This window comes from Bradysia coprophila, unplaced genomic scaffold (assembly GCF_014529535.1).
Source record: "Bradysia coprophila strain Holo2 unplaced genomic scaffold, BU_Bcop_v1 contig_350, whole genome shotgun sequence".
Lineage (NCBI taxonomy): Eukaryota > Metazoa > Arthropoda > Insecta > Diptera > Sciaridae > Bradysia > Bradysia coprophila.
This window is the reverse complement of record NW_023503608.1, coordinates 6,281,492-6,304,830: the sequence shown is the minus strand read 5'-3', so window position 1 is coordinate 6,304,830 and position 23,339 is coordinate 6,281,492. Positions and strand designations below refer to the sequence as shown.

Below are 23,339 nucleotides of genomic sequence, written 5' to 3'. Positions count from 1 at the left end.
TGCGATCTCGCATCAGATTTTGTGATATCGCATGCGATCTCGCATTATATTTTGTTATATCGAATGCCATCTCGCATGTGATATTGTGATATCGCATGAGATTTTGTGATATCGCATACGATCTCGCATGTGGTATAGAGATCGCAGCTGAATATGGCGTGCAAATCTGTTGTTATGTTTTGTTCGGAATGTGACTTTGGTACTCCAGGAAGAAAAATAGTATACATACCACGGATCGAAAAGGTGTGTTTTAGACCACGGTGGTGAAAACGTCCTTGGTCTCCGCTCCGCTTCGCGTCGCTCCATCCCTGGACGTTTTCACCACCTGGGTCTAAAACACACCTTTTCGATCCTTGGTATGTAACATACTATTTTATTCACAAAAATGGTTGAGAATAATTTTCACAAAAAATATTGTACCAAAATTTTGAAAATTGAACATTCCATCAAAACATCGCGCAAACCTGAGAATCGACCTCCGCGATCATTTTCATCTGGTCTGTATAAATTAATACGCAAACAAAATCTGCTACATTTCGTTCAATTGAATTGTCATTTGTCATCAGTTGATTATCGACCAGACAGCAGTTAGGAGGTTTTTTTTTTACTGCATTGCGGTTTACTGAAATCCATAGTTTGCGGACAACATTAGTTAAACGAAAGAAACGTTGAACAATAAAATCTGAATCCTAAAATGGATGAGCTAAATTCGATCTTAGAACAATGTCGCGACAGGACGAAACAGAAGGAACAGGACGGGGTAAGTTATTTGTTTGCATGATTTGCGTGAATTGATATAATTGAAAGCTCGTTATTGTTGGTCATCGATATTATTGTCAGGACGAAAATCATGTAATTTTTGGGGAATTAATTGACTATTGGGTCGTCTGTTAATTGTTCATTAAATGGGGTATTCGTTCTGAAATGATGTACCGTGCCAACGACCTTATTCTCACTGCACTGCACTGTTATTATTATTATTTATATGATTTTGAGTGAATGTTTACGTTAAGTTTACTTTTTTTCTTATTCTACAATTTGTTTCCAATGAAAACAACGAAATAAGCCGCTTTCCTCACTTAAACGTAGCATGAACATGAAAAATCAATAATTATTTTTAGATTTTGCTACAACCATTTGTTTACATTCAACAAATTCCTGGTAAAAATGTTCGAGCTAAACTAGCGATCGCCTTCAACTATTGGCTCAATATTCCCGACGATAAATTGAAAAAAATTGGAGAAATTGTACAAATGTTGCACAATTCCAGCTTATTGTAAGTTTGCTAATTTATTCTACACACATTTCTTTTCGTTAATTTACAAAGTCACAGCAGCTGGTATAACTCATCACTAAAAGATTTATGTAGATTATATTCCATGTTTTGTTGCTTAGTAACAATTGGTGAATGTTGGCTCATTGTTGTTCGTTTCTTCTCATTCATTTTTCAGAATCGATGATATTGAAGATAATTCGATTCTTCGTAGAGGAGTACCGGTAGCCCATTCCATCTATGGTGTGGCTAGTACAATAAATGCGGCGAACTATGTCTTCTTTTTGGCATTGGAAAAAGTGCAACAATTAGGTCATGAGTCTGTAAGTTGCATTTTGACAAACACAATCACTCGGACATCACTCTGAACGGATATTTTTCATTCACAGGCAACACAAGTCTACACCGAACAATTGTTGGAATTGCATCGTGGTCAAGGAATGGAAATCTATTGGCGTGACAATTTCACATGTCCCACCGAATCGGAGTACCAGCAAATGACCATTCGTAAAACCGGTGGTTTGTTCATGTTGGCCATTCGATTGATGCAATTGTTCAGCGATAATAAAAGGGATTTCTCTAAATTGACCGCCATTTTGGGGCTCTACTTCCAGATTCGCGATGATTATTGTAACTTAATTTGTAAAGAGGTTTGTTCCGCCGATTATCATGATACTGTGTGGAACGGTTGAAATTTAATTTGTTTTTTCTATATTTTCAGTACTCCGAAAATAAGAGTTTCTGTGAAGACTTGACCGAAGGGAAGTTTAGTTTTCCGATCATTCACGCCGTCAACTATCAGAAGCAAGATCGACAGGTGTTACGTATCCTTTTTAAATGAATTCATAATTCGAAGCGAAGCGAAAAAGCTACGGAGTAGAGATTTGTGTAGATATCGCAGCGCAGATGGGCCCTGTTTTGATTCTGATCAATCGACTGACCGAATTTACCGGTTGACTGTAATTCATCCCGGAAATGTCGATAAACTTAGGTCAATTGATAAATAATGCGCCATCTGTTGGCCTATGAGGAAGCTCTATGATATCAAATCCAATTTACTAACAATTACGGGAAATAATTATTAGAAAATATCCAAGATTTTTTGGCTAATCTAATATTTCGATGTGGTTATAATTGACGCTGTACGCTGCTAATCTAAGTACCTATAGATTGGACTATTTCTCAAATGTTTGATGATGCAACACATTATCAAAAAGTTTACAAAAACATTCTCCGATAAACCCGAGGTTTTTGCCTAAATTTAGACGTATAGTCAGTAGCTGTAATATAAGGTGGACGTCCTAAAGCGACCAAGTATCGTTGAATTCTACCAATCGAAATTCCAAGGTATGTAAGCACTGAAGAAGGTAATGCAAATCCACAAAAATACGTGGAACCCTAGTTTGACGTGAGTTTGTGGTGAATCGATACACAAACGTACCACCCGAGAGTACCAAAGTATGTAAACACTGAAATAATGAAAAACAAATGCTCAGCGGGTCATGGAAATAACGGGACCCAACTTTTGGGTGAGTTTCCTTTGATGCCAATACATATATATTTACAACACGCTGTACGTATGTGTATCAATATACCAAAAATTCACCTCAAACTAGAGTCCCGCTTGTCTTCGTGTATTTACATCACCTTCAGTGTTTAAATGCTTTGGAAAGTACCCCTCCGTATTTCTTGTGATCCGCTAAGGGTTTGCATTACCTTCTCTTCGTTGTTATATAGGATTGAAGCCCTGTAGGTATTTAATGCTCAAAAAAAAATCTTTTTCGACGCGTTGAAATAGGTATTTAAAACAGTCGTTTTAAGCCGACTAATTGATTTCCACATTTTGGCTGCCGTCGTCGGTCATTGTTCTCTGTATTTTACTTTCATTTAAATTTGACTAATATTTGGCAAGTCTATTGACATCATAATCGGCTACATTTCGCCAATACAAATAGAAGAACTAATTTCAATTCCATTTTTTTTTACTACGTCGTGACGAATTATTCATTATTAAAATTACCTTTCCTTAACTGCAATAAAAAAAACAGATATTCTGCGTCAACGAACTCGTGACATTGAAGTAAAAAAGTATTGCATCAATTTATTGGACAAATTGGGAAGTTTCAAGTACACTCGTGGCATATTGGACAAATTGGATCAAGAAGCTCGTCAAGAAGTGGCATTGTTCGGTCCGAATCCGTTTATGGAAGGTTTGCTCGACGAACTGCTGAGTTGGAAAAGTTCCGATGGATCCGATGAACTGTGAAGTGAAGCATATCTTTTGTAATGAGCAGGGAAGGGATCAAACACGAAAAATCAGTCAAAACTAATTATCTCTGGGTATTATAATGAAATGCTAACGACATTTTAGCTGGATCGAAAATGGCCAAAACAATTCGCTTTAATTTTTTGTTATTTAAAAAAAATATTTTTTTCAACGAAACGTTTCAAAGATAATAATTTAATGAAAGAAATGCAAGTGAAGGGGAAAATTGTGTAACACTTTGGCCGTCTGACGGCCGGTTAATTTATAAATTTCGTCTCATTCAACACTGTAATCAAAACACTTACAATTCCAAATAACTTCATCATTCATATCCGTTAGAGTAAAACTAAATAGTTAAACAAACGAAGTAAAAGATTTTCCATGAAACCCAGACCGTCTTGTCTGATTGCCGCTTCTGAAATGGTTATTTCCCAGTTACAATTTTTCATGTGATTTCCCAGTGAATAACGTACGGTTTTTTGATGCTGAAGAAATCGCGTTAGTAATCGGTTATTTTCGACACTATCAATGTCTACGACAGAAACTCTCAAAATCTGGCGCTTAATTCGATTTACTCCCGCTGTCCAAATTCAAAATCTTCTACGGCCCAGCATCATCAACACTAACACTACATTTCTTTACATCGAAAAAAGTATAATGATTAAGAATTCACTCCCTCAAAATGCTTAAATTTTAGGAAAATATCTGGTGAGTCTTAGGATTTTCAAGTTACATGAAATTTACTTGCCAAAGATTAAGCTCCACGGCTTATTTATATTTTGAGCACACGAAGTGATGTTATTTATTTATCAATTCAAGATCTCACACTTGAAAAATTATTTATTTCCCTTGCCCTTAAATCTAAATAAATTGTAAAATGTTATCACAGTTCAAGGTCTTTTACAATGACATTCGAGATAGCAAGGTACCATTCAAGTTACACAAACTCTTCTATATATTGATCTGAAAACTGTGAAGGACAATTTCTGGACGAGATGTCTACAAATTGAATTGCATCCTACAGTCGTAAGTCACAGTAAAATTGTTCCTAAAAATTCAATTACCAGTGCTCTGCACTTTACACTAAACGGTGATGCTATCTTATCGAGAGAAAGAGAAAAAATAACGTTGATCTCAATCCCGTCGACGAAATGTGAATATTTGTGATGCAAATGGCTGAATACATTCTCGCAAGTGTTACATGATATTCCTCCAACTACTTTTTATTAATGCCTAGACTGTAGTAGTCAATGTTGTGATTATTTGTTTTTTATTAATAAAATAAGGTTTAAGGCTTAAGGCTTACTATACTTATTATGTACGATGGTTGAACAAAAAATAAAATTTAAAAAAAAATATAAAGTTTAAAAACCTACTTAACTGATAGACTTTAAGAGGTGGTACTTATACCAATTTTTATTACTTTCTTTCAATAGAAAATTAACATTGAACTATATAAATCAACTTATATATTGAAATGTTACGGAAAAGAAGCAGTAAACAATAACTAAAAATGCAAATAAAGAAATAAAAAGCAAGTGGGGTGTTTGTTTGTTTTTCTTTTTACAAATTCCCGCATGAATTGCACTTTATAACGAAACAATGAAAACAAGCAACAAAGTCAGTGTCAATACTGACAATAATGTACTACCTGTACTACATTCCGTTCAAGGCAAATATCATACGACGTTGACATAGACCCAATTATCGTAACTGTTTGTCGAGAACCAAACAATACAACACGTTAGTATATAGAACCAATTCCTTCTTGTTCCGAATCTTATAAAAGATTCTGATGAAATCGCATAAGCAACACCACAGTGTTTCTTCTTACGATTGTTACCATAATTACCATAATTTTGTACCAGACTAAGTCACCTATTCTTTCAGTTCTTATCATTGCCTCGTTCGATGGTCGGTGAACCCATTTCTTCGGTTTTCTTCATTTCATGATAAGATAAGACATATGTCGTATTTAACATACGATATTTCGTTGTTAGCTCTGTGCACCTTTCGTGATTCACATTTCTATAGAAATGCCAATACGAAACCAAGAACAAGATAACCATAGAGACAATCATCATTGTATTTGTAAAACATTAATCGCAGAATGTGTATGCGCCGAAATAGCTCAGTTGGGAGAGCGTTAGACTGAAGATCTAAATGTCCCGTGTTCAATCCACGGTTTCGGCAAAGTTTTTTTTTTATTTATTTAAGGTGTTGGTCGAACAGCAATAATTTTGAACGCAAAGATAACACAGATATGGAATTGTTTGGAATTGATGATGATAACCCAATAGTATTTAAATTGCGTTGTGTCGTATTCTTTTTACTAACACGAAGCTTGCTTTTTTATCAGACTTTTTTCGGTCTTATTTATTTTATGTTACCAAACAGATGGCCAGATATTTAAATAAATGAAAGTCAAACGTTTTCGGTGGAATTCTTGGATGAATTTGTATTAGAATTTGGTCAAAATCTGCAAATTATAGTCTCTGAAGCTAATTCGAGAATTTAAGATTGAGCCTTTTGCAGACATTTCGCGTTAAAAATACTTGGATTTCAAGACAAATTAATTAGCTTGGATCAACATGAACATTTGATCGCCCTATTTTATAAACTGAAACAGGTCGTGACAAGATAATTAACCAGGAATTATAATGTTTATGATAATAAGTAGTTACGGTTTAATATATCGTGAGTTAAAGCCCTTGAATTGATCGTAGGTCGAGCAGAATAATGAGTGTCGTTCTTTGCATATAAAGTGAGTTAAATTATTTGATTTTTTTCGGAAGGTAAATAAATCCCAGAAAGTAATAATAAACTCGAAATTGCAAATTTAATAGAATTCTGTTTCAATTTTAAGGATTAATCTTTATTTCCTCTACTGTTCTCGATATAGACATTCATCGTTATTGGGTTCTCTGAACCTATGTTTAAGAGCGATATCGCGAAATCTTCGAACAAGTTTGGGACAAGGGATCACGGATCGGATTGAGTTATAGCTCATTCGATTCGCTTAACTATTGCGAGTAAAACGTAGTACCACTTTTGAAATAATTCATTCATGATCGGGCACCAAAGGTCGTAAAGTTTTTTGCTAGGCTTGTAGGTCTTGACGAGACGCACAATTTGAGTATGCATACCACCAGGTCCATGTTGACCTGTCGGTAGTATCAGCCATTTTAGGTGAAAAAAATGATCATTGTCCCGAGTCCATGAGGCGTGGGGTAATTTGACACACAGTTCTAAAACAACGCATTTTTCAACTACGTAAAAGGTGAACTCGCACACGATTTTTCGATACCAAAATTTTGTAAAAGGAGTCATTAAATCTATGACATGGCTAAAAAGCATTTGCAGCAATGAACTTAGTTTAAAAGTGCATTCTTTTGGCCAGGGCCTACTTTTTGGAAACTAATTTCTTGAATTACTCGAATTTTCTCGAATTTCTTAAAATTTCTCGAATTCGAGAAATTCGAGAAACTTCAAGAAACTCGAGAAATTCGTTTCTTGAAATTTCTCGAATTTCTTGAATTTTGTGGAATTTCTTGAAATATCTCTAATTCGAGAAAATCAAGAAACTTTGAGAAATTCAAGAAATATTTCTCGAAGTTTCTTGAATTTCTCGAAGTTTCTTGAATTTCTCGAAGTTTCTTGAATTTCTCAAAGTTTCTTAATTTTCTCGATTTTCTCTAAAAGTTTCTAAAAAGTAGGCCCTGTTTGGCACCGTGTGCCAGATTCCCCGATGTGTCCGAGCTACAGTGTCCATATTCCATGACATGTTATATATGGAAAGAAAGCCTACCCTATGTACTACCTAAAATCGACAGAATTTTTCCACTCTTTACCACGTTTTTAAGTCTTTTTGTGTCGTTATTCATTACTAAGTGCTTAAAAAGAGTGAAAGGAACTAAAATAAGTAAAACTATGATATATCCACGACTGTCACATACAACGACCACCCAAACTTCGATCTTTGTAGGCTATTTTCTATATAAACGTGTGATATGAAGTATTTTTTTGACTTTTCGCGTTCCTATTAATTATGTATTGTTAATGAAATTATTAGTAACAGTGAAATAAACTAACATAAAGAGTCTAAATAATAACCCACGTCAGTCACACTCACTACGAACTCATATTTCGGTCGTTTTCCCGGATATTTTACTAATTTCCAAGAAAATGTTTGTTATAAAGCTAAATGGTCAATTTCAGCTCTAATTAGACTTGTCTCCTTCACCATTACAATGAACGAAACATTGAATCCGTTTCTGCTCTGTAGTTGTAATTGTAGTTGTAAGTCAATGCTGCTTCAATCACCCAGAAAGTAATTCTGAATGTGTTCTCACAGGAAGAGCCATGAGTAATACATCTTTAATGTTCTGTCTCTCCGTGTCAGAATAGCGGCAACAACTGCTACAACTTTAGCAATTAGTTAGCAGAGCCAGCATTAAAGGTTGTGACTGTTAAAGATTTTTACCTGTTCAAAGAACGCTGATCCAGAAAGTAAGTCTGGAATCGATCATCCTAAATATTACACTCCTGCTAAATATTGCTACAGACATTTCGCCATTCCATATTTAGCCGAAACTATAAAATTGTTACAATGGATTCCTCTGATTATTTTTAGTATGGGAATCGAATGGATCGTTGTTAATTACAATTTTTGTTAGTTTGGACATCTAAAGTCTAAAATTCAACAGTATAAGTATACAAAAGGACACCCATAAATGTAACGCTAGGTGCTGTTGCTAAAGCGCAACGCAAAAAAACCATGTACTAATCTATTGAGTATCTATTTAATCTAATCTACTGCAACGTTAAAAAATACCGGCACTGATATTAGACAATCCAATTTAAATTCACTGCTAATTACCATTCAAGTATGTACAGGTATTTTAATATGATGAGTATTCATTTATAACTCATTATTCGCGCTGTTTTTAGCATTTCTTTTCGATATTTCTGTAAAATAAAACAACTTTTCTAAAAAATGATTAATCTTCATTATGTTGATACTGTTGATGTGAGATATAGGTAGAGGTATTGTTTTCCTATATTTTCTAAGTTTCAATTATAATACAACAAATTCATAGTATACATTCCTTAGCAATTGAACTTACAAAAGGAAAAAAAAATCTTGTGTTAAATGTACCGTTTCGAGTCGAAGCCGAGGATGGAAGTTTTACTCAAAACTTTGAGGTAACGTTTCGCCACCGTGTAGTAAAGTTCACTTAACGTCACATTTTTGCGTATAAATTTTGTCTGTCCAGCTACACGAGAAGTCAATATTTGAACAGCATTTCTAATTAATGGAATTTTTTTACACAATAAATATCTCCAAGACAATAAACGTATTATTGAAGACGTTTTTCATTCAATATTATTCTCCCGCTTTTTTAACGTTTCAAACGCCAGATGTGTCGCTATGTATTTAAGCTGTTACTCTTTTTGTTTAAGGTACTAATTAATTTTTGAGTTTGATACACTGTCTTTTAATTCATTTGTTACCGTTTGTTTTCGTCTTTGCTGTCGATAGCAGATAAATTAGAAGTTATTAAAATTTTCTGTAGAAAGAAAAGATTCTCTCCCACAGCTGGATAACATAAAATCTCTGTTTCAGTTATTCAGCCTAAATTTCTGTACTATGTGGCCAATATGTGGTAATTCACAATCAATATCTATTAATCAAAATATGTTTCAAATATAGAACATGTAGACGAAAACTTTTAAATTGTTAGATGACTGATTTCTATAATTCCAGCACGTTGATATCTCCGGTCATTTCAGGCCAGGTCCAGGACAAATTAGGTTTATGGTAAATTCTGGTTGATCTGACCCCTTCTGAACAATAAACCTTTCAGAAACGGCTAATCATATGTAATCCACAGCAACGACAAAAATAGACGATGATCTTCTGCAGGCCTCTCACTCTAAATTTGGACTCCTTATTAAGGAATTAAGGAGGTTTTAGCACAAAAATAAGGAGAAATAAGGAAATTGTTAGTTGAAATTAAGGAAAAATGAGGAGAAATTTTTCGATAAAAATCGAAATTATTCTAAGATACAGCAATTATAGCATCGGAAGTCCGCCTCAACTTTAAAATAAAACGCATGTTATTTTGTAGTATCGTTCTTGTAAAGTTGTATCGTAAAATTAACTTTCATCACGATGAAAATTTGAATATTTTGGGCGCGTTTAAGGCTTGAATCAAATTCTTAGCAAAGCTTAGCTTCACCAATTATCACTGTAAGCACGCTTCAAAATTCAAAATAAAACGAACGTATCACTGTTTATTTTGACGTACCTATCGTTTTTGTAGGGTGGCAGTTTTCAATCAGTTTTCGATGCGACAAATTTTTGAAATTTAAAACGTACTTACGACGTGAATTCTTACTTGACCCCACCCTCAAGTTTAAAAACTTGCTGGATTAGATTTTGATCTCGTTAACTGCAAAAGCTGTTGTTGGTTATGCCGTTCGAATTTCGAAAAAATAATAAATTGGTGAAAGTATAAATTTGAAAGAAGTAAGTGTAAGTAAGGCTAAAACTGAATGAATTGGAAAAACATGTTAAATCAAATAGTTCTACCTACTCGAGACTCTCGAGCCGAGAGACAGTGTGGAACTACAAAAATATATGTTAAGCCGGTCATTAATTATCTAACGATGAGCCGTTGACGTCTGAAGTTTTAATGCTCAAATCTATCGAAAAATGAGAAAAATTCGATTTTGGTACTCACCACCCTTTTTAGCGAATTGACTTGTATGGAGAGTTTTGTGCAGAATAAAATACTCTGACGAATTGCCGAAGAAACTACCATTTAATTTGTACTACTTTCCACTAGGCGATGTCAAATATGTGAAAAAACACAATTTTTCAGGTTAGGATGTCCATAACCCGAGAATAACCATAAATCAAGCTTATCACCCATACTATTCTTTATCAGTGACCTATTTGCCATCGATTCCAGCAATAACCTTTTGTCGACCTACCCATTCACACGCCTTGTTCCATAGACCATAGCGAGTGTACTATTAGAGTTCTTTGTGTTAATAAATTAAAATTGTTATGTTGCCGCGCAGCGAATTTTTTTTTCCCTAATTTTGATTTCCGTCGATGAAATTTGCGAAAAATAAGGAAAATAAGGATTTTTTTAATAAAATAAGGAGGAATAAGGAGGTTTCTATAAAAATAAGGAAAAATAAGGAAATAAGGAGGTGTGAGAGGCCTGTCTTCTGTTATCGTGTTCTTATATATGTAGCAAAACTTTGAACAGAAGAAGTAGTAGACTTAATCATGATATGTAAATACATCTGCCGTTTCTAAAATTTTAAGAAAATTTTAGGCTAGAACTACAGATTTCTATCAGAAAATCGAAGGTAAATTAACACAAGCAATTGAGATGTAATATTATTTGATCGCGATAGAGAGCGAAGTAATGTTGAATATAGAACGGTATATATAACTTTATCACTTTGCTTTGACACAATTATCAATCAGAACTGGTTTTTATTCGAAAGTTTCTTTTAGTTTTAAATCTAAACAATCTAGGTGTTTCTAATCATAGTCTTACCTATTTTAGCGAAGCGTAACCTAACCTTTGGTATAACAGTCATGATGATGACACTATATACTTTCCCGCTCTGTATGCTTCTTTTCTTTGTGACTGTGAATGTTACTTTAAAATAAATTTGAAGGTTCAACCTATCACCTATCAATAAACTGCTAATAATTCGATCTTTTTCTCATAAAAGAAGTAGGTTTCATTAACAAAATAATGTTGGTTTTAGCTAAACCACATGCGATTGTTTCGCTTGTCCGACGCTACTTACCTACATAAATAATTTCTTGCTCGTGCCGGACGCTTTTTAAAAAGCTTTAAGCTCAAGAAAACGTTTTCTTCGAACCTTCTAACGTTTAACTCTGATGAAACATGGATTTCTTCAAAAGATGTCGAATCTGTCGATCTGGAAACACAGCCCGAAAATTGATAAGAAAAAACTTTTGTCTAATACACCATTGATTGCACATGAATCATTATTTTAGACGAAAAATGAAATCGTATTACCAATGCAACATAAATGACTTTGAAGGCTGAATTTATTTTGGTTTAAAAACAAAACAAACAGCCAAATGTTCTGTCTACACAGCAAAGAGTTTATTTTAAAAATTGCTTGTGTTTAACATTTCCTATTTGAGCCATCAGCATCAACAAACGCCAGAACAACAACAACCGAAGCATCAACATAACAATTTTGAATGCTTTTGATTACCTGCACAGTCGAAAAACGTTTTGTATAAAAGCACGGTCTTTAATTACTAGCTTATCAGTGAACTAACTCAATCAAAACGGTCTTTAAGTGTTGATAACGTAATTAATTGAACCAATTAAAATAATGGGAAAATTTCAAATTATTTTACTGTTTTCGGTTGTAACGTGTACGATTATATCGACAGTACAATCTGTCCCGGTGTCCGATACAAGTGTCGAAAGTGAAAATGCAGCTAAATGCAAAAAATTGTGCGGATTCTGTGGCTGTGCTGGATATTACTGTGGTGATGAATGTCTGTGCGAATGTAACAGTGCTGCCGACGGCGACGCAGAATGTGTGAACACGATGAAAAGTAATTGCAAAAAATTGGAACTACCATTCGAAGTCCTGATCCAGGGTCCCAATGCAAATCGCATGGTTCGAAGCTTACTGTACGCGAATCCAGATGAAGAGGTTTGTGTTCAATCGTCCGAATCGAATCAAAAGAAACGAAGCACAATCAGCATCTACAAGCCCAACGAAATTCGACAAAAGGATGAAGTTCTCACGTCGCCAATGGTCGGAGATGCAGCTACACATTTAAGTGATAGTCCAATAGTTCATGTTATTGTTGCACAAAAAACAGAATCAAAAGTTGCAGACGTTAAGCCAGTGAAAATTGAAGCCATCAACAAGGATATTACAACAAACGAGGAGGTTATATTCAACGAGGAAATTACAACCAATGAGGATATCACAAACAACGAGAATATTCATTTCGAAGGAAACACAGAAAATATGGAAAAATCAGGAGTTGATGATACACATACCAACTCCCAAAACGACAATTATAACCTGCCTGTATCAAGTGATGCTGTTGACCGCACAAATATCAAAAGACACATCATTGATGTAAACCAGGACATTTCAGAATATCCCAGTTTGGACGATGACAGTTATATGTACAAACGAGATGCTGAGGAGCCAATTCCAGAGCCTGCTGTAGATGACACTGTTGCAGCAGCAGCGCCTCCAGCACCACCAGCACCTTTGCCAAAGATGCGTAAAATTCTTGATAGTATTCCATCCAGTACCGAAATTCAAAACGCATGGGACGCTGTTCGTGCCGAAATGAATGAAAAAATCAATTTGACTATCGCTGCTGCACAAAAGAAAGCTGCTGATTTACGATCAAAATTTTCTCCAGCACCAGCACCTTTACCATCACCAGCTAAACCAGCATCGCCATTAAAATTCAATCCATTCAACAAATTCGATAAAGATGTTGGCGCAGCAAGCAACCCAGCCGTTCCATTCCTACCGATCAATCCATTATCGCCAATTCCCATTGACACACAATTTGCCAAAAATATTGCTGCAGCCAGGGCAGCCTTGTTACCAAATCAATTAGCTAAAAATTATCGGGCAAATGACTTCAGAAAGAGATGGAACAAGGGCAGTTGGTTGACTCCATGGGTAAGAGAATTTTAGTTTCAATTCAACACTTTGTAGCACAAACTAACATCAATTCTATTTGTTTTTCATAGTTGGTCGGCTCACCTCAGGACGACGAACAACCACAAGGTGCCGGTGATGTTGGTGCACCACCTCCAGAAGAACCAATTCCACCAGTTGAGGAGCCGAAGACAGAATAGATGGAGCTAAAATCCCTCCCCTTGTGTTATTGTAATTAAAATAACAACAAAAGCATCACTTGTGCAAAGTCTTCGTTGTCGCTCATCAACCAATACAGGACCAAAATTTGCATTGAGCGTTTTTTTTATACTATTTTTGTACAACCAAATCGATAGAAATAAATTTTGTTAAAATAACTTCAGTTCGTAACTGCCACAAAAGACACTCCATCCTGACGTAAGTGTATAAGGTTTACTATCCGTTACAATCTACAGAAGAACTGATTGCTGTAAGATTATAGAAATTGCCACACAGAAATGAATCGAGGACGTGCCGTACCGTCATGCGACAATCAGCAACGGCGAAAATCTTAGGTCGAATTTTCATTTTTCAGATCGGAAAACAACGCAATGTTATCAACTGCAAATTCGCACTTTTCCTAATAGTTTCCGTTTTTCAATCAAACAAAATTATCATATCGACTAGACTATAGCGTCGCTAAGTCATAGATCATCTAATAGAAATTTTGACGCAACAAATACACTATGCCGTTAAGAGTAAAATTTCTATTTTCAGACCGATGACAATGTGATTGTTCATGTCCAACTATCCAACTGAACTGATACATTCTGCCGGGCGTAACTACTGAAGTGGAATGACGATTGTCTCCAAAAAATCTCTTAAATCAATTCATTGGCTTCGATGGATTTGTGCTCGCTTACAAAAACTTGTACTCCTTTTATAATAAGAATAACTCAACGCATCATTCTAAAGGATTTGTTGGACTATTTGGCAACAAAAATATCAATTCAAAACAATAGAATTTATTCAGAAAATCATGTTAAAACATTTCACAGACGGCAATCATTTCAGCAGTTGTATACTATTGGATCTATTACTTCATTTGATTGAAGCACTTTCAAGAAGACTATCTAAGAATAGCCAAGTGGATTTCAAATCTTTTACTCCATTTTTTATGAACGTATGACTCTTTGGTATGTAAGAAGCATAATGTAGAGAAATTTTACACGGTGAGACGATTTGGGTCGTTAAATCAGTCATTATCTGAAGGTTTTTCCCAATGTGAGTACAGTAGTGCGTATAATGTCTTCATATTTTCGTCTAGCCGATAACATTAGTAAGATATGAAAAGTAGATCGTTTTCTTCCTGGTAACCGAGTCAAAATTTCCCGGTAACCGAAAAGACTTCTTTCGTCAGGGAAGACGCGATTTCGCGGTATTCAAATTATTTCTGAAAAAATTTCGCGATTTCGCGAAAATTTCTTTTCGAGAGATATTTGAGTCCGACAAAAATGTAAATTAAAGTTCCTCATAATCGGAACCCGCAATTAGAAGAAAACTTGAAACTTACTTTTTACGCTGGAAATTTTCTTTGCTTTTGCTGTTGAATTCATTTCTGTAGTGCATCCCACATCACGACAATTTTTGGTTCAAATTCTCTCAAAATCAAACGCACATTACAATTTTTGCTGGTGGCCACATTTACTAAATCATAACAAGACCATTGGAAATTTTCACGTATAAAAAGCACATTCTGCTAATTGTCTAAATTGCTGCGATAGGAATTCAATGATCTCCTCATCCCAACGAAGTTAACATTCAATTGATCAACATCTTTTTGTTCGGCTTCACCAAAGTGTTTCGCTTCGGCGGTGTCCATCGCAGATACAACGGATCGATCATGAGTTTCGGTCGCTTGAATTGCGGTAACTGCAGATGATCGTTTACCGTTTTCGGTGTCACGCAGATGATGTGTTGACCCTTCCAGTATTTCACCATTTTCATGCTCTGCAGCGTGTAAATGATGTCCTCCTGCGTTATGCCACTAAGTTCACTTAATTCCCTAATCGATTGTGTGGTCGTTCTACATTCCTTCATCAATTCCAATAATGTATACGCCCAGTAACTGCGATAGCTCAACCTACCCAAATCGGATAGCGGTTTCTCCGGACTTCCCACAATACCTACAGATTAGGCGGAAAGTTATGATAACAAATTTTGGTCAGACATTTTGATCGGAAAATAAACCTACCCTCACGACGAGACAATTCGTAACTGAAGGCAATCAGTAATTTGCCGTATCCTTTCCGCTGGTATGGAGGTAATATGAGAATGCAAGCGACATTGTTACCATCTGGCGATTCCTTTTCTTTCGAGAAATAGCCGACAATGTGATAACCTTGTTTGTCAATTTCGCACAAAACGTAGAAATAAAACGGCTCCACGTCGTAGTACAGCGTTTTGTGGTCCAGGAACAATTTGGCCATCAGACACAATGTCTGACAGTAGATCTTATGATCTCGTCCGTCTATTTCGAATATCGAGATTGTTCCTTTGCGATAAATTTCATTTCCCGGTGGTTGACGTTGAGTGCAATTCGACTGAGCGTGACAAGGATAGAGTATGAGAATTTAGATCGAACGAAATTTATCGCAAAAATATTTACCTGGTGGCTTTTGAACGATTTTTCCAATTTCATGTATTTCAGACAGTATTCGCACAAGTACAATGTCTTCACTTTGCCATATTCTTCGGGGTACGGTGAGAAATACCACGTTTCGATTTCGAAGTGACCAATTCTGAGGGTGTCGATGTATTTGACTTTAGTAATGGCTTCGTGTTCTTTCTCCAATGCAGCTGTAAATAATCGTAGAATTAGTTGTGTATGCCTTAGAAACACTTTCTTTTTGCGAAGGGACTACAGTTCGAGGCCAGTGAAATTTCAGCACGAATTTTCTTCAGCTGTTTTTCAGCTGATCCACAAAAACAATCAAAACTCTTTGTAAGTCTTTTTTCAGTTTTACCACTACCACACGCGTGCCAATAATAATAATCGATTTTTGGGATCGGTACTTCAGAAGAAGTAGGATCGGTAGCATCGGTAGGTAAACTTTTTGAATACTGTGGGAGGCAATTTGTCAGTGACCATTTTGAGAGGTTCGCAACACTCATTAGGTGAACGGTTTTAGCGTTTTTTTAATTTTAAATTTTTATTGTACTCTGACGAAGTACTAACACTTCAATTCGAAAATATCGATATCACTCAACAGAGCACACTGGCAGGAAGCACAACTCACACGATTAAATTGGATGACTGAACTCGTGACGTTAATAAACCGTTTTACCTTTACGATGGTATAAAGTACTAATGAAACGAGAGTCATCCAACTTGTTACCTGTACTAAAAATTCAAAACCTTACCCGTTGTCGGATCCATTTCTGCATACGTTTTCTGAACGTGATTGATTTCATCGTGACGTCGTTTTTGGTTTCTCGTTATTTTCCTATCGGAACTGTCGTCCGTCATTTGATCCATAGATGGGCCGTCCGTGCTAACACGAATTGTTTGTGGAGATTCTAGTGATTCGGGGGATGGTGACGACAGCAATTGGGCTCGCTGTTAATCAACGAAACTAGATTTAATTTCAACTATCAATTGAATATCGGGTATTTTAGAGGTAGATGTTGAATTTTCAGTGAAACTGTTAAATAACAAATCGCCTACGATGGCACCTTTGCTCGGCTCCTAATTTCATTGATCGAAATAATTATTTACCTGAACCCATTGGTCGAGTCGGCGATTCAGTCCCACATAATGAACGTAATATTCATAATATCCAAATTCGCTCATTCGTGCTTGGATAACCTGTGCCTGACACACTGACGAATCAGCACGGCGGACGAGATACGTTTCACCGATTGTAATTCCATCCTCATTCTCGATGGAATCGATCTTTTCGGGTTGTACCGGTGCCGCGGCATTTTGCGATGTAATCGATGGATTCTTCATTTGGGAAAGTGGGGTTTTGTTCACTGCGGTTTGACCGTTTTCTGCTTTAAATAAATGTTGAAGTATGCCAATCTGCAATGGAATTCGTGGTTCAATGCTATGCATGCGATTCGACTGACGAAAAAAACTAATTTCCAGTTTCACTGTTCATTGAAAATCGATTCAATTCAGCAAATATTGTCGTACCGGCTGATATTGGTGAACACCCCTCTTAAAACTTTGTTTTGTTAATTTTTATTGTCAATTTTTGACGAAATTTACAGTTCTTTCGCCACAATTTCACTTTTTTTCAGCTCTACCTTCACAGTAACTTCATTTGAATAGCCAGAAATGAAAATTATTATGAAATTACACAAGCAAATTGCGAAATATTTTACAATAAATTAAAAGCCAATGAATTTTTCGGCCATGTTTCCTTATTTTTTTTTATAATATCGCTGTGAGCGGCGTGAAGTGAGTGGCTTCTTGGTAACGTAATAGAATTTGGTGTCAATAATAAAAATATTTTGCTGCCACTGAATCTAGTACTTACCATTGATCACATTATAGAGTGTTATGATGAAAGAGAAGAAGATTTGACAAGTACCCCAAGGCAAGTTAAAATAAACTTGTCTTCTGTCCTATCGCTTTCAACGTTCCACGTTGAAAGAGAAGCAAATACTTTGGCAAGTACCCCAAGGCAAGTTATAATAACTAGTCTTCGGCTCTCTCGCTCTGATCATAACAGTCTATAGACTGTTATGACTATTATAACTTGCCTTAGGGTACTTGTCAAAGTATTCGCTTCTCTTTCAACGTGGTACGTTGAGAGCGAGAGGACAGAAGACCAGTTTATTTTAACTTGCCTTGGGGTCTTGTCAAAATATCTTCTTCTCTTTCATCATAACACTCTATTAATTTTTGTATAAGTCTGAATTCACAGTCAACAGTTTTCATTCTGTTATGCCTCCATGTACATGAAAGTTGGCATATCATACAATAGAGTAATTTTTTGAAATGACGTACACGGAGGCAAAACGGCATGGAAACGGATGACTGTGAGGCCACCGTAATCAACATCAATTTATGTGAAAATTATCACGGACTCTTCCCAGAAACGATGCTGTTTGACAGAGGACTCGAAGTACGGGGAAACACATATTAATTGACACACTAGTTCTGAAATTTCGAATACGAGTCCGATAAACACCATATAGAGCAATTTGCGAAGCTAGCAACTTCTACATAGCACACTTGGCAGTTGTCTTTCTCAACTCAGTGACAAAAAGCAAAACTTTCGTTATTGATATGCTTTTTTAGGCGCTAGATCTGTACTGGAGGCCGCAAACCGAGTGTACCTAAAAGAGTATTTAAAAAAAGGCAGTGAAAACTGAAACTTGAGGTGAGAAAATGCTTTGTGGAAGCGATGGGTTCTGCTTCTGCTGTTCTGGGCAACGCTCTGAAAGAACCGTTAAGACACTTTTGAGTTCATCCCAAAGACTAGCTTCAAAATTTCTCTGTGGCGCCAACTAGATTTTAAACAGACTATACGACGAATAAAACGTCAAAGTGGAAAAGAAAATTCTCTAGTGTAGATTTTTCAGTCATTTTTCACAAACTGTGTACTCGCCTTTAAATAAAATGAAAGCAAAATAAAATGATTGAGACTGGCATTTAACAATTGAATTTCAATTGTCAAAAACCAGACTCGATCATTTTATTTTGCTTTTACCTTACCTAATATTACTAAATAATCAATAAATAATTCTTTATTCAATGCTCTTCTCTGTGTTAAAGTTGAAAAATCGTGTGTTGGAAAGAATGTTTTCAGATATGAACGTTTTTAATTAACAAAAAAAACCTCTAAGTTGACTTGTAATATACTGAGCGGAGCAGTAGACCAAATTCAAAATCCTTCGACATATTTCCTCAATCCGTCGAAACTCCCCAGCAGTCATATTAGCATCTCTCCTCCTAATAACAATTTGTAATGAGTGCGTTTAACAAATTTGTTGCCTTCGTAGGTAACTTTACCTTTTCTTCCTTTCATAACCTTCGCTTCAAGCACGTGATGATGCGGAAGCTCTAATCTTCCGCTTCGTCAATTTCAAATTACATCTCAACTCAAGTAAAAACCATCCGTTGAAATGACATTCTCATACATTAATTCAAACGAGCTGAAAATTTTGACAGATGGCTCTCATGTGTAGACGTTCATTGGATTTGTGGGCATTTGTGGCTGGTTCGGCTGGTTGTATACTTGGCTTCATTTGAAAATTTTATTCCAACCGACCGCCAAAATGGAAATCTAGTACGATATATTCACGGAACGAAGCAAACGGAATTTCCCTCCAACTGCTCCAACTTTACTTGTGTATGTCAGTGAATCGACTAAATTTTTTTTAAATGTTAACGTTGCTCTCGTCGTTCTGTAAATTTTCATAATTGTAATCAACAAAATCAATGATATAAGTCATGGACCGGCGAAAAACCCAAGAAAAGGAGAAGGCTGTTCCGCAACCATCAAGCAGGTATAATTGCTCAAATGAATGAAACAAAAGCAGAACAATGCCTTTGTACTATTTTATTCAATTCATTTTCGTTTTTCCATCAACAGAATCAGTCGACTGGCCCAACCTCGAAAATATTCTTGCACACCGCATTCGCTTAGCCGAAACCGTTCGTCTTCACATGAAAATGTTTCACATTACAACCGACAAATACCTAAGAGAGCCCGGAGCAACTCGGCAACTCCACGCATGCCTAGTGAAACACCAGTTCGGCCACCGTTTGCGAGATCGTTGTCCTCGTTATTTACACCAGCATCGACCAACAAAAGTAACGCTTCGACCAACAGAAGTTCTGCTTTGAAGAAATCCAATAGCGAGCAGGCCGCACGTATTCTCGAAGTGGTACGCAACCATTTCGGAACAACGTTCTTACCCGGTGGATTGCAGTCGATGTCTGCGAAACAATTTGTCGAGATAATCCGGTTTTTCTCTCAGAGTATCGCTGGTGGTAAAGTAACCATTCACGATAACAACGTTGATGATGTCAAACTTTTCGTCGATTTTATGGAATATCCACATCAGATGAACAAGTCCTGGTTCAAGGCACCAACCGTTTCGATTGCTTACGACCGTAATGTGGAATTTTTGGATTGGCTATGCGACTTTATTGCGATTGATGATGGCGACAACATTACCGACGACATCGAATACAAAGATACCGAATCGGATAATCTGGTCGATCAACGATTCGTCGCTAGTTTCGTCGGTGATTTGAAAAACGGTTTCGCCATTTGGAGTGATCAAACAGCTGAATTCGATGGATGGAAATTGAAATGGATTCGTGAGATGATTCATACTAAGGCCGGATTGGATGACATTGATGCTTCTACCGGTCGTATTCAAAACGAGTTCACTATGCTGCAATCGCAGGAAGTGCCGTTCGGAGATGAGCATTTGTTGCAGATACAGCAAAAGAAGTGCGAGGAATTGAAAAAGGAGGTGGCCAAAGTTCTGGCAATTTTCAACGAGAAAACTGTTGATGTTCGAGAAAGTTCCGAAGAACTGAATGAATTGGTGAAAACTAACAAGGAGCTGATTAATAGCTTGAACCAGATAAAGGAAACTATCAAGAATCAACCCGTATCAGCCGATGACCGACAAACCTGTATCGCTGATCTCAATCAAAAAAAACATTTGCTCGAGGAAAAACAGAATTTCGTTAATGTTTTGAAAGCGATTGCCGACGACAGTCAGGTCAAAATCGCCCGGCTGAGGAGACAGAAAACCAGCAAAATTTACGCGATTAATGCGGTCGTGCAAAAATTGCTTCAAATTGGCATTAAATTCGACGATCTGACCATAGATCAGCTGTTCATCAATGAAAGCGATACGAAACCCGAAATAAAAGCCAAATTGGAATTAATCAATCAAGTCAGAGAAATCATCAATGCACGTCGGGCTGATGTCCATGCATCGGTGAATGAAACTCAATCGCAGGTCACGTCCATTTCGAATGAGCTGTTTGTGGTGGAGAACGAGGTATCTGCCCTCAAGAAACAGCTGCATTCGTTGGAAATTCGATTGCGAAAAGTGGAAAACGAAATTGTTGAGACGCAGTACCAGTCGGAGCAACAACAACAACAGCTGCAAGCAACACTCGACAGGACGACGGAGGAAATCCAACAAAATCAATTAAAATGTCAGAATAACGAAAAAGTAGTCGAGTTGTTGAAAGCGGAAACTAAGTCCATATATGAAGGCATTCAATTGAAGGCTGATGCAATGCTGAAAGATAAATTGGAGCGCCAGGCGCGTCGAGAGGCAGCTATTGCAGAACTTGAACAAGTAGCCGAAGAGCTTAAGGATGCTGTAAACAATTTAAAATAAGTTTTAATTTAATAAAGTATTTTTTTCTTCAACCCCTACAAGATTTCAAATCAACAGATAAAAATACTTTGATAGATGGAAGTAAAAGAGTCGATAATAATACTGGTCATGTGCTTGTCATCTATAACAGGTTAAACAAAGAAGCTAAAAATTCAAAAATAAAAGACTGTAATGCGAATCGTCCAATCTTATTCGTATTAGGCCGAAAGTACACGAGCAATGTTGCGTTGATGGGATCGACAATTATGCTACGTTTTCCACTGTTTGTCCTGTGGTGAATATCTTATTACAATGAAAAAGAAACATAACTGACGATCCCATGAACAGGACGTATATCTAATCGAGAAAAAAAAATCTAAGACAAATCGAAGGAGTCATCAGTGATCTAAATCAACGAATTCTTCCTATCAAATTATCTAAAAAATTGGCAATATCTTTTAGAATGTTCTTTGGACGGATAGAAATTGTTGGATCTTACATTTTCCCGGTTTGGTGCATGATATTTTACAGGGTATCTGGAGTAGTAGGTGGTGTGAAAATGGCTGGACGTAAAAAATTTTGCTCGTCGAATTTGTCTTAGTTTTTCAAGTTATTTCTTGGTTTTTGTGGTTTGTTTGATGTTAAAGTTGTTTACAATTGTGTACGACTGTTCTCGCGAGCGATTGTTGTTTTTCCCGAATGAAATTTCGACGGACGGAGACTTAGGCGGTGAAACGGGACGGTTACCAACATTTTTGCTCGACAAGTTGTTCAATGGAATTCATGGAACTCATGAATTTGAAGAAAATGCCGAGAAATAGAAGCCGAATACCAATGCGGAAACTAACAGGAGGGATATCGAACGGAGCTGTATCCAGGTCAAGCAGTGAAACTCGATGATGAACGAAGGCTCTGGTCCTGGTGTCAACGTGTTGCAAATACGGTTTGTACCGCGTAAATGATACTGAACTGATTCGCTCGGGACACAGTGCAGCGCGGTTTGGAGAAAATTCTGACTCCAGTTGACGCAGATACGGTTTGTATATGTTAACGGTTTTCGGTACGTGCGATGTAACTTGAAGAATGAATGGTTGATGCTTTCCAGCTACCATTCTCTGAATGTGTCGTAACTCACGGTTTTTCTTTGTGCATTTACACTTTTGATTTCGATGTGCCGTTATACCAGTTTTGGCAAACAGATGCTTAACGGATGGTCCTGTACGATTAGAAGCCTTATTCTTGTTTTCGCTCTTCGTACGTACACAAGTACAATTGGTTTGCAATTGTTCGTTGTTGCTCTAGACTTTCCGTGATGTTGAGCGCTTCGAGTTTCGGTCTGTTGTTGGTTTTAATTGTTGTCGACGTCTGCAAATTCAAAGTTATGATTCGTTAACCTTCAGTTTTTCTTTAGCGTTGCTTGAAGGGAACGTTTGCCTTGCTTGGAGAAATTGTTCTTTCCGTAACGTTTAAGGGCTTAGCAGCCTCTGAGTTTGAGCGTTTCTTGCTCGTTTCCTAAGAGGAGCGTATCCTCTACATGTAGGTGTCGTTGTTTACGTGGTGTGGCCAACACATGTGGAGCGTTTTACGAATCGTTGAGAAGAGCATTCCCGTTGCGCGGTCTGTCGGAACAGCGAGTATTTCATTTGCTTCCAGTTTTTCTCGGTTTTTCTCTCACAGAAAGTACTCTGTGGTATATAAGAAAATAGTAGACCAGAATGGTGTGCCCTACACTGATATCAT

General features: G+C 36.6%; 4 protein-coding genes and 1 non-coding gene across 7 annotated transcripts; 4 read left to right on the top strand and 1 right to left on the bottom strand.

Annotated features, from left to right (window-relative positions):
* The first annotated feature begins 554 nt into the window (after positions 1-554).
* Positions 555-4,885, top strand: LOC119080490 (geranylgeranyl pyrophosphate synthase). 2 transcript variants are annotated; one of them, XM_037188883.1, is made up of 6 exons: positions 555-760; positions 1,122-1,276; positions 1,488-1,596; positions 1,663-1,923; positions 1,995-2,097; positions 3,322-4,885. In XM_037188883.1, the coding sequence occupies exons 1-6, from the start codon at positions 695-697 to the stop codon at positions 3,537-3,539; spliced, it is 912 nt and encodes a 303-aa protein (XP_037044778.1). In that variant the 5' UTR covers positions 555-694; the 3' UTR covers positions 3,540-4,885. The 2 variants fall into 2 exon arrangements, with proteins under 2 accessions (XP_037044778.1, XP_037044777.1); XM_037188882.1 differs by having other exon boundaries at positions 556-760; positions 1,452-1,596.
* Positions 4,886-5,659: 774 nt separating this feature from the next.
* Trnaf-gaa lies at positions 5,660-5,732 on the top strand. The gene has a single exon. It is a non-coding gene; the product is annotated as a tRNA-Phe (tRNA).
* A 6,130-nt stretch (positions 5,733-11,862) lies between these two features.
* On the top strand, positions 11,863-13,631 carry LOC119080446. Its single transcript, XM_037188811.1, has 2 exons — positions 11,863-13,274; positions 13,346-13,631. Exons 1-2 carry the CDS (start codon positions 11,943-11,945, stop codon positions 13,451-13,453), a joined length of 1,440 nt encoding a protein of 479 aa, XP_037044706.1. The 5' UTR covers positions 11,863-11,942; the 3' UTR covers positions 13,454-13,631.
* Positions 13,632-14,917: 1,286 nt separating this feature from the next.
* Positions 14,918-17,719, bottom strand: LOC119080457 (histone acetyltransferase KAT8-like). 2 transcript variants are annotated; one of them, XM_037188825.1, is made up of 6 exons: positions 17,431-17,719; positions 17,011-17,316; positions 16,656-16,851; positions 15,901-16,091; positions 15,487-15,835; positions 14,918-15,418 (listed from the first exon to the last, which is right to left on the bottom strand). In XM_037188825.1, the coding sequence occupies exons 2-6, from the start codon at positions 17,242-17,244 to the stop codon at positions 15,054-15,056; spliced, it is 1,335 nt and encodes a 444-aa protein (XP_037044720.1). In that variant the 5' UTR covers positions 17,245-17,316; positions 17,431-17,719; the 3' UTR covers positions 14,918-15,053. The 2 variants fall into 2 exon arrangements, with proteins under 2 accessions (XP_037044720.1, XP_037044722.1); XM_037188827.1 differs by having other exon boundaries at positions 17,011-17,278; positions 17,431-17,684.
* Positions 17,720-19,542: 1,823 nt separating this feature from the next.
* LOC119080425 (GRIP1-associated protein 1-like) lies at positions 19,543-21,656 on the top strand. The gene is made up of 2 exons (XM_037188775.1): positions 19,543-19,754; positions 19,841-21,656. Exons 1-2 carry the CDS (start codon positions 19,699-19,701, stop codon positions 21,618-21,620), a joined length of 1,836 nt encoding a protein of 611 aa, XP_037044670.1. The 5' UTR covers positions 19,543-19,698; the 3' UTR covers positions 21,621-21,656.
* Positions 21,657-23,339: the final 1,683 nt, after the last annotated feature.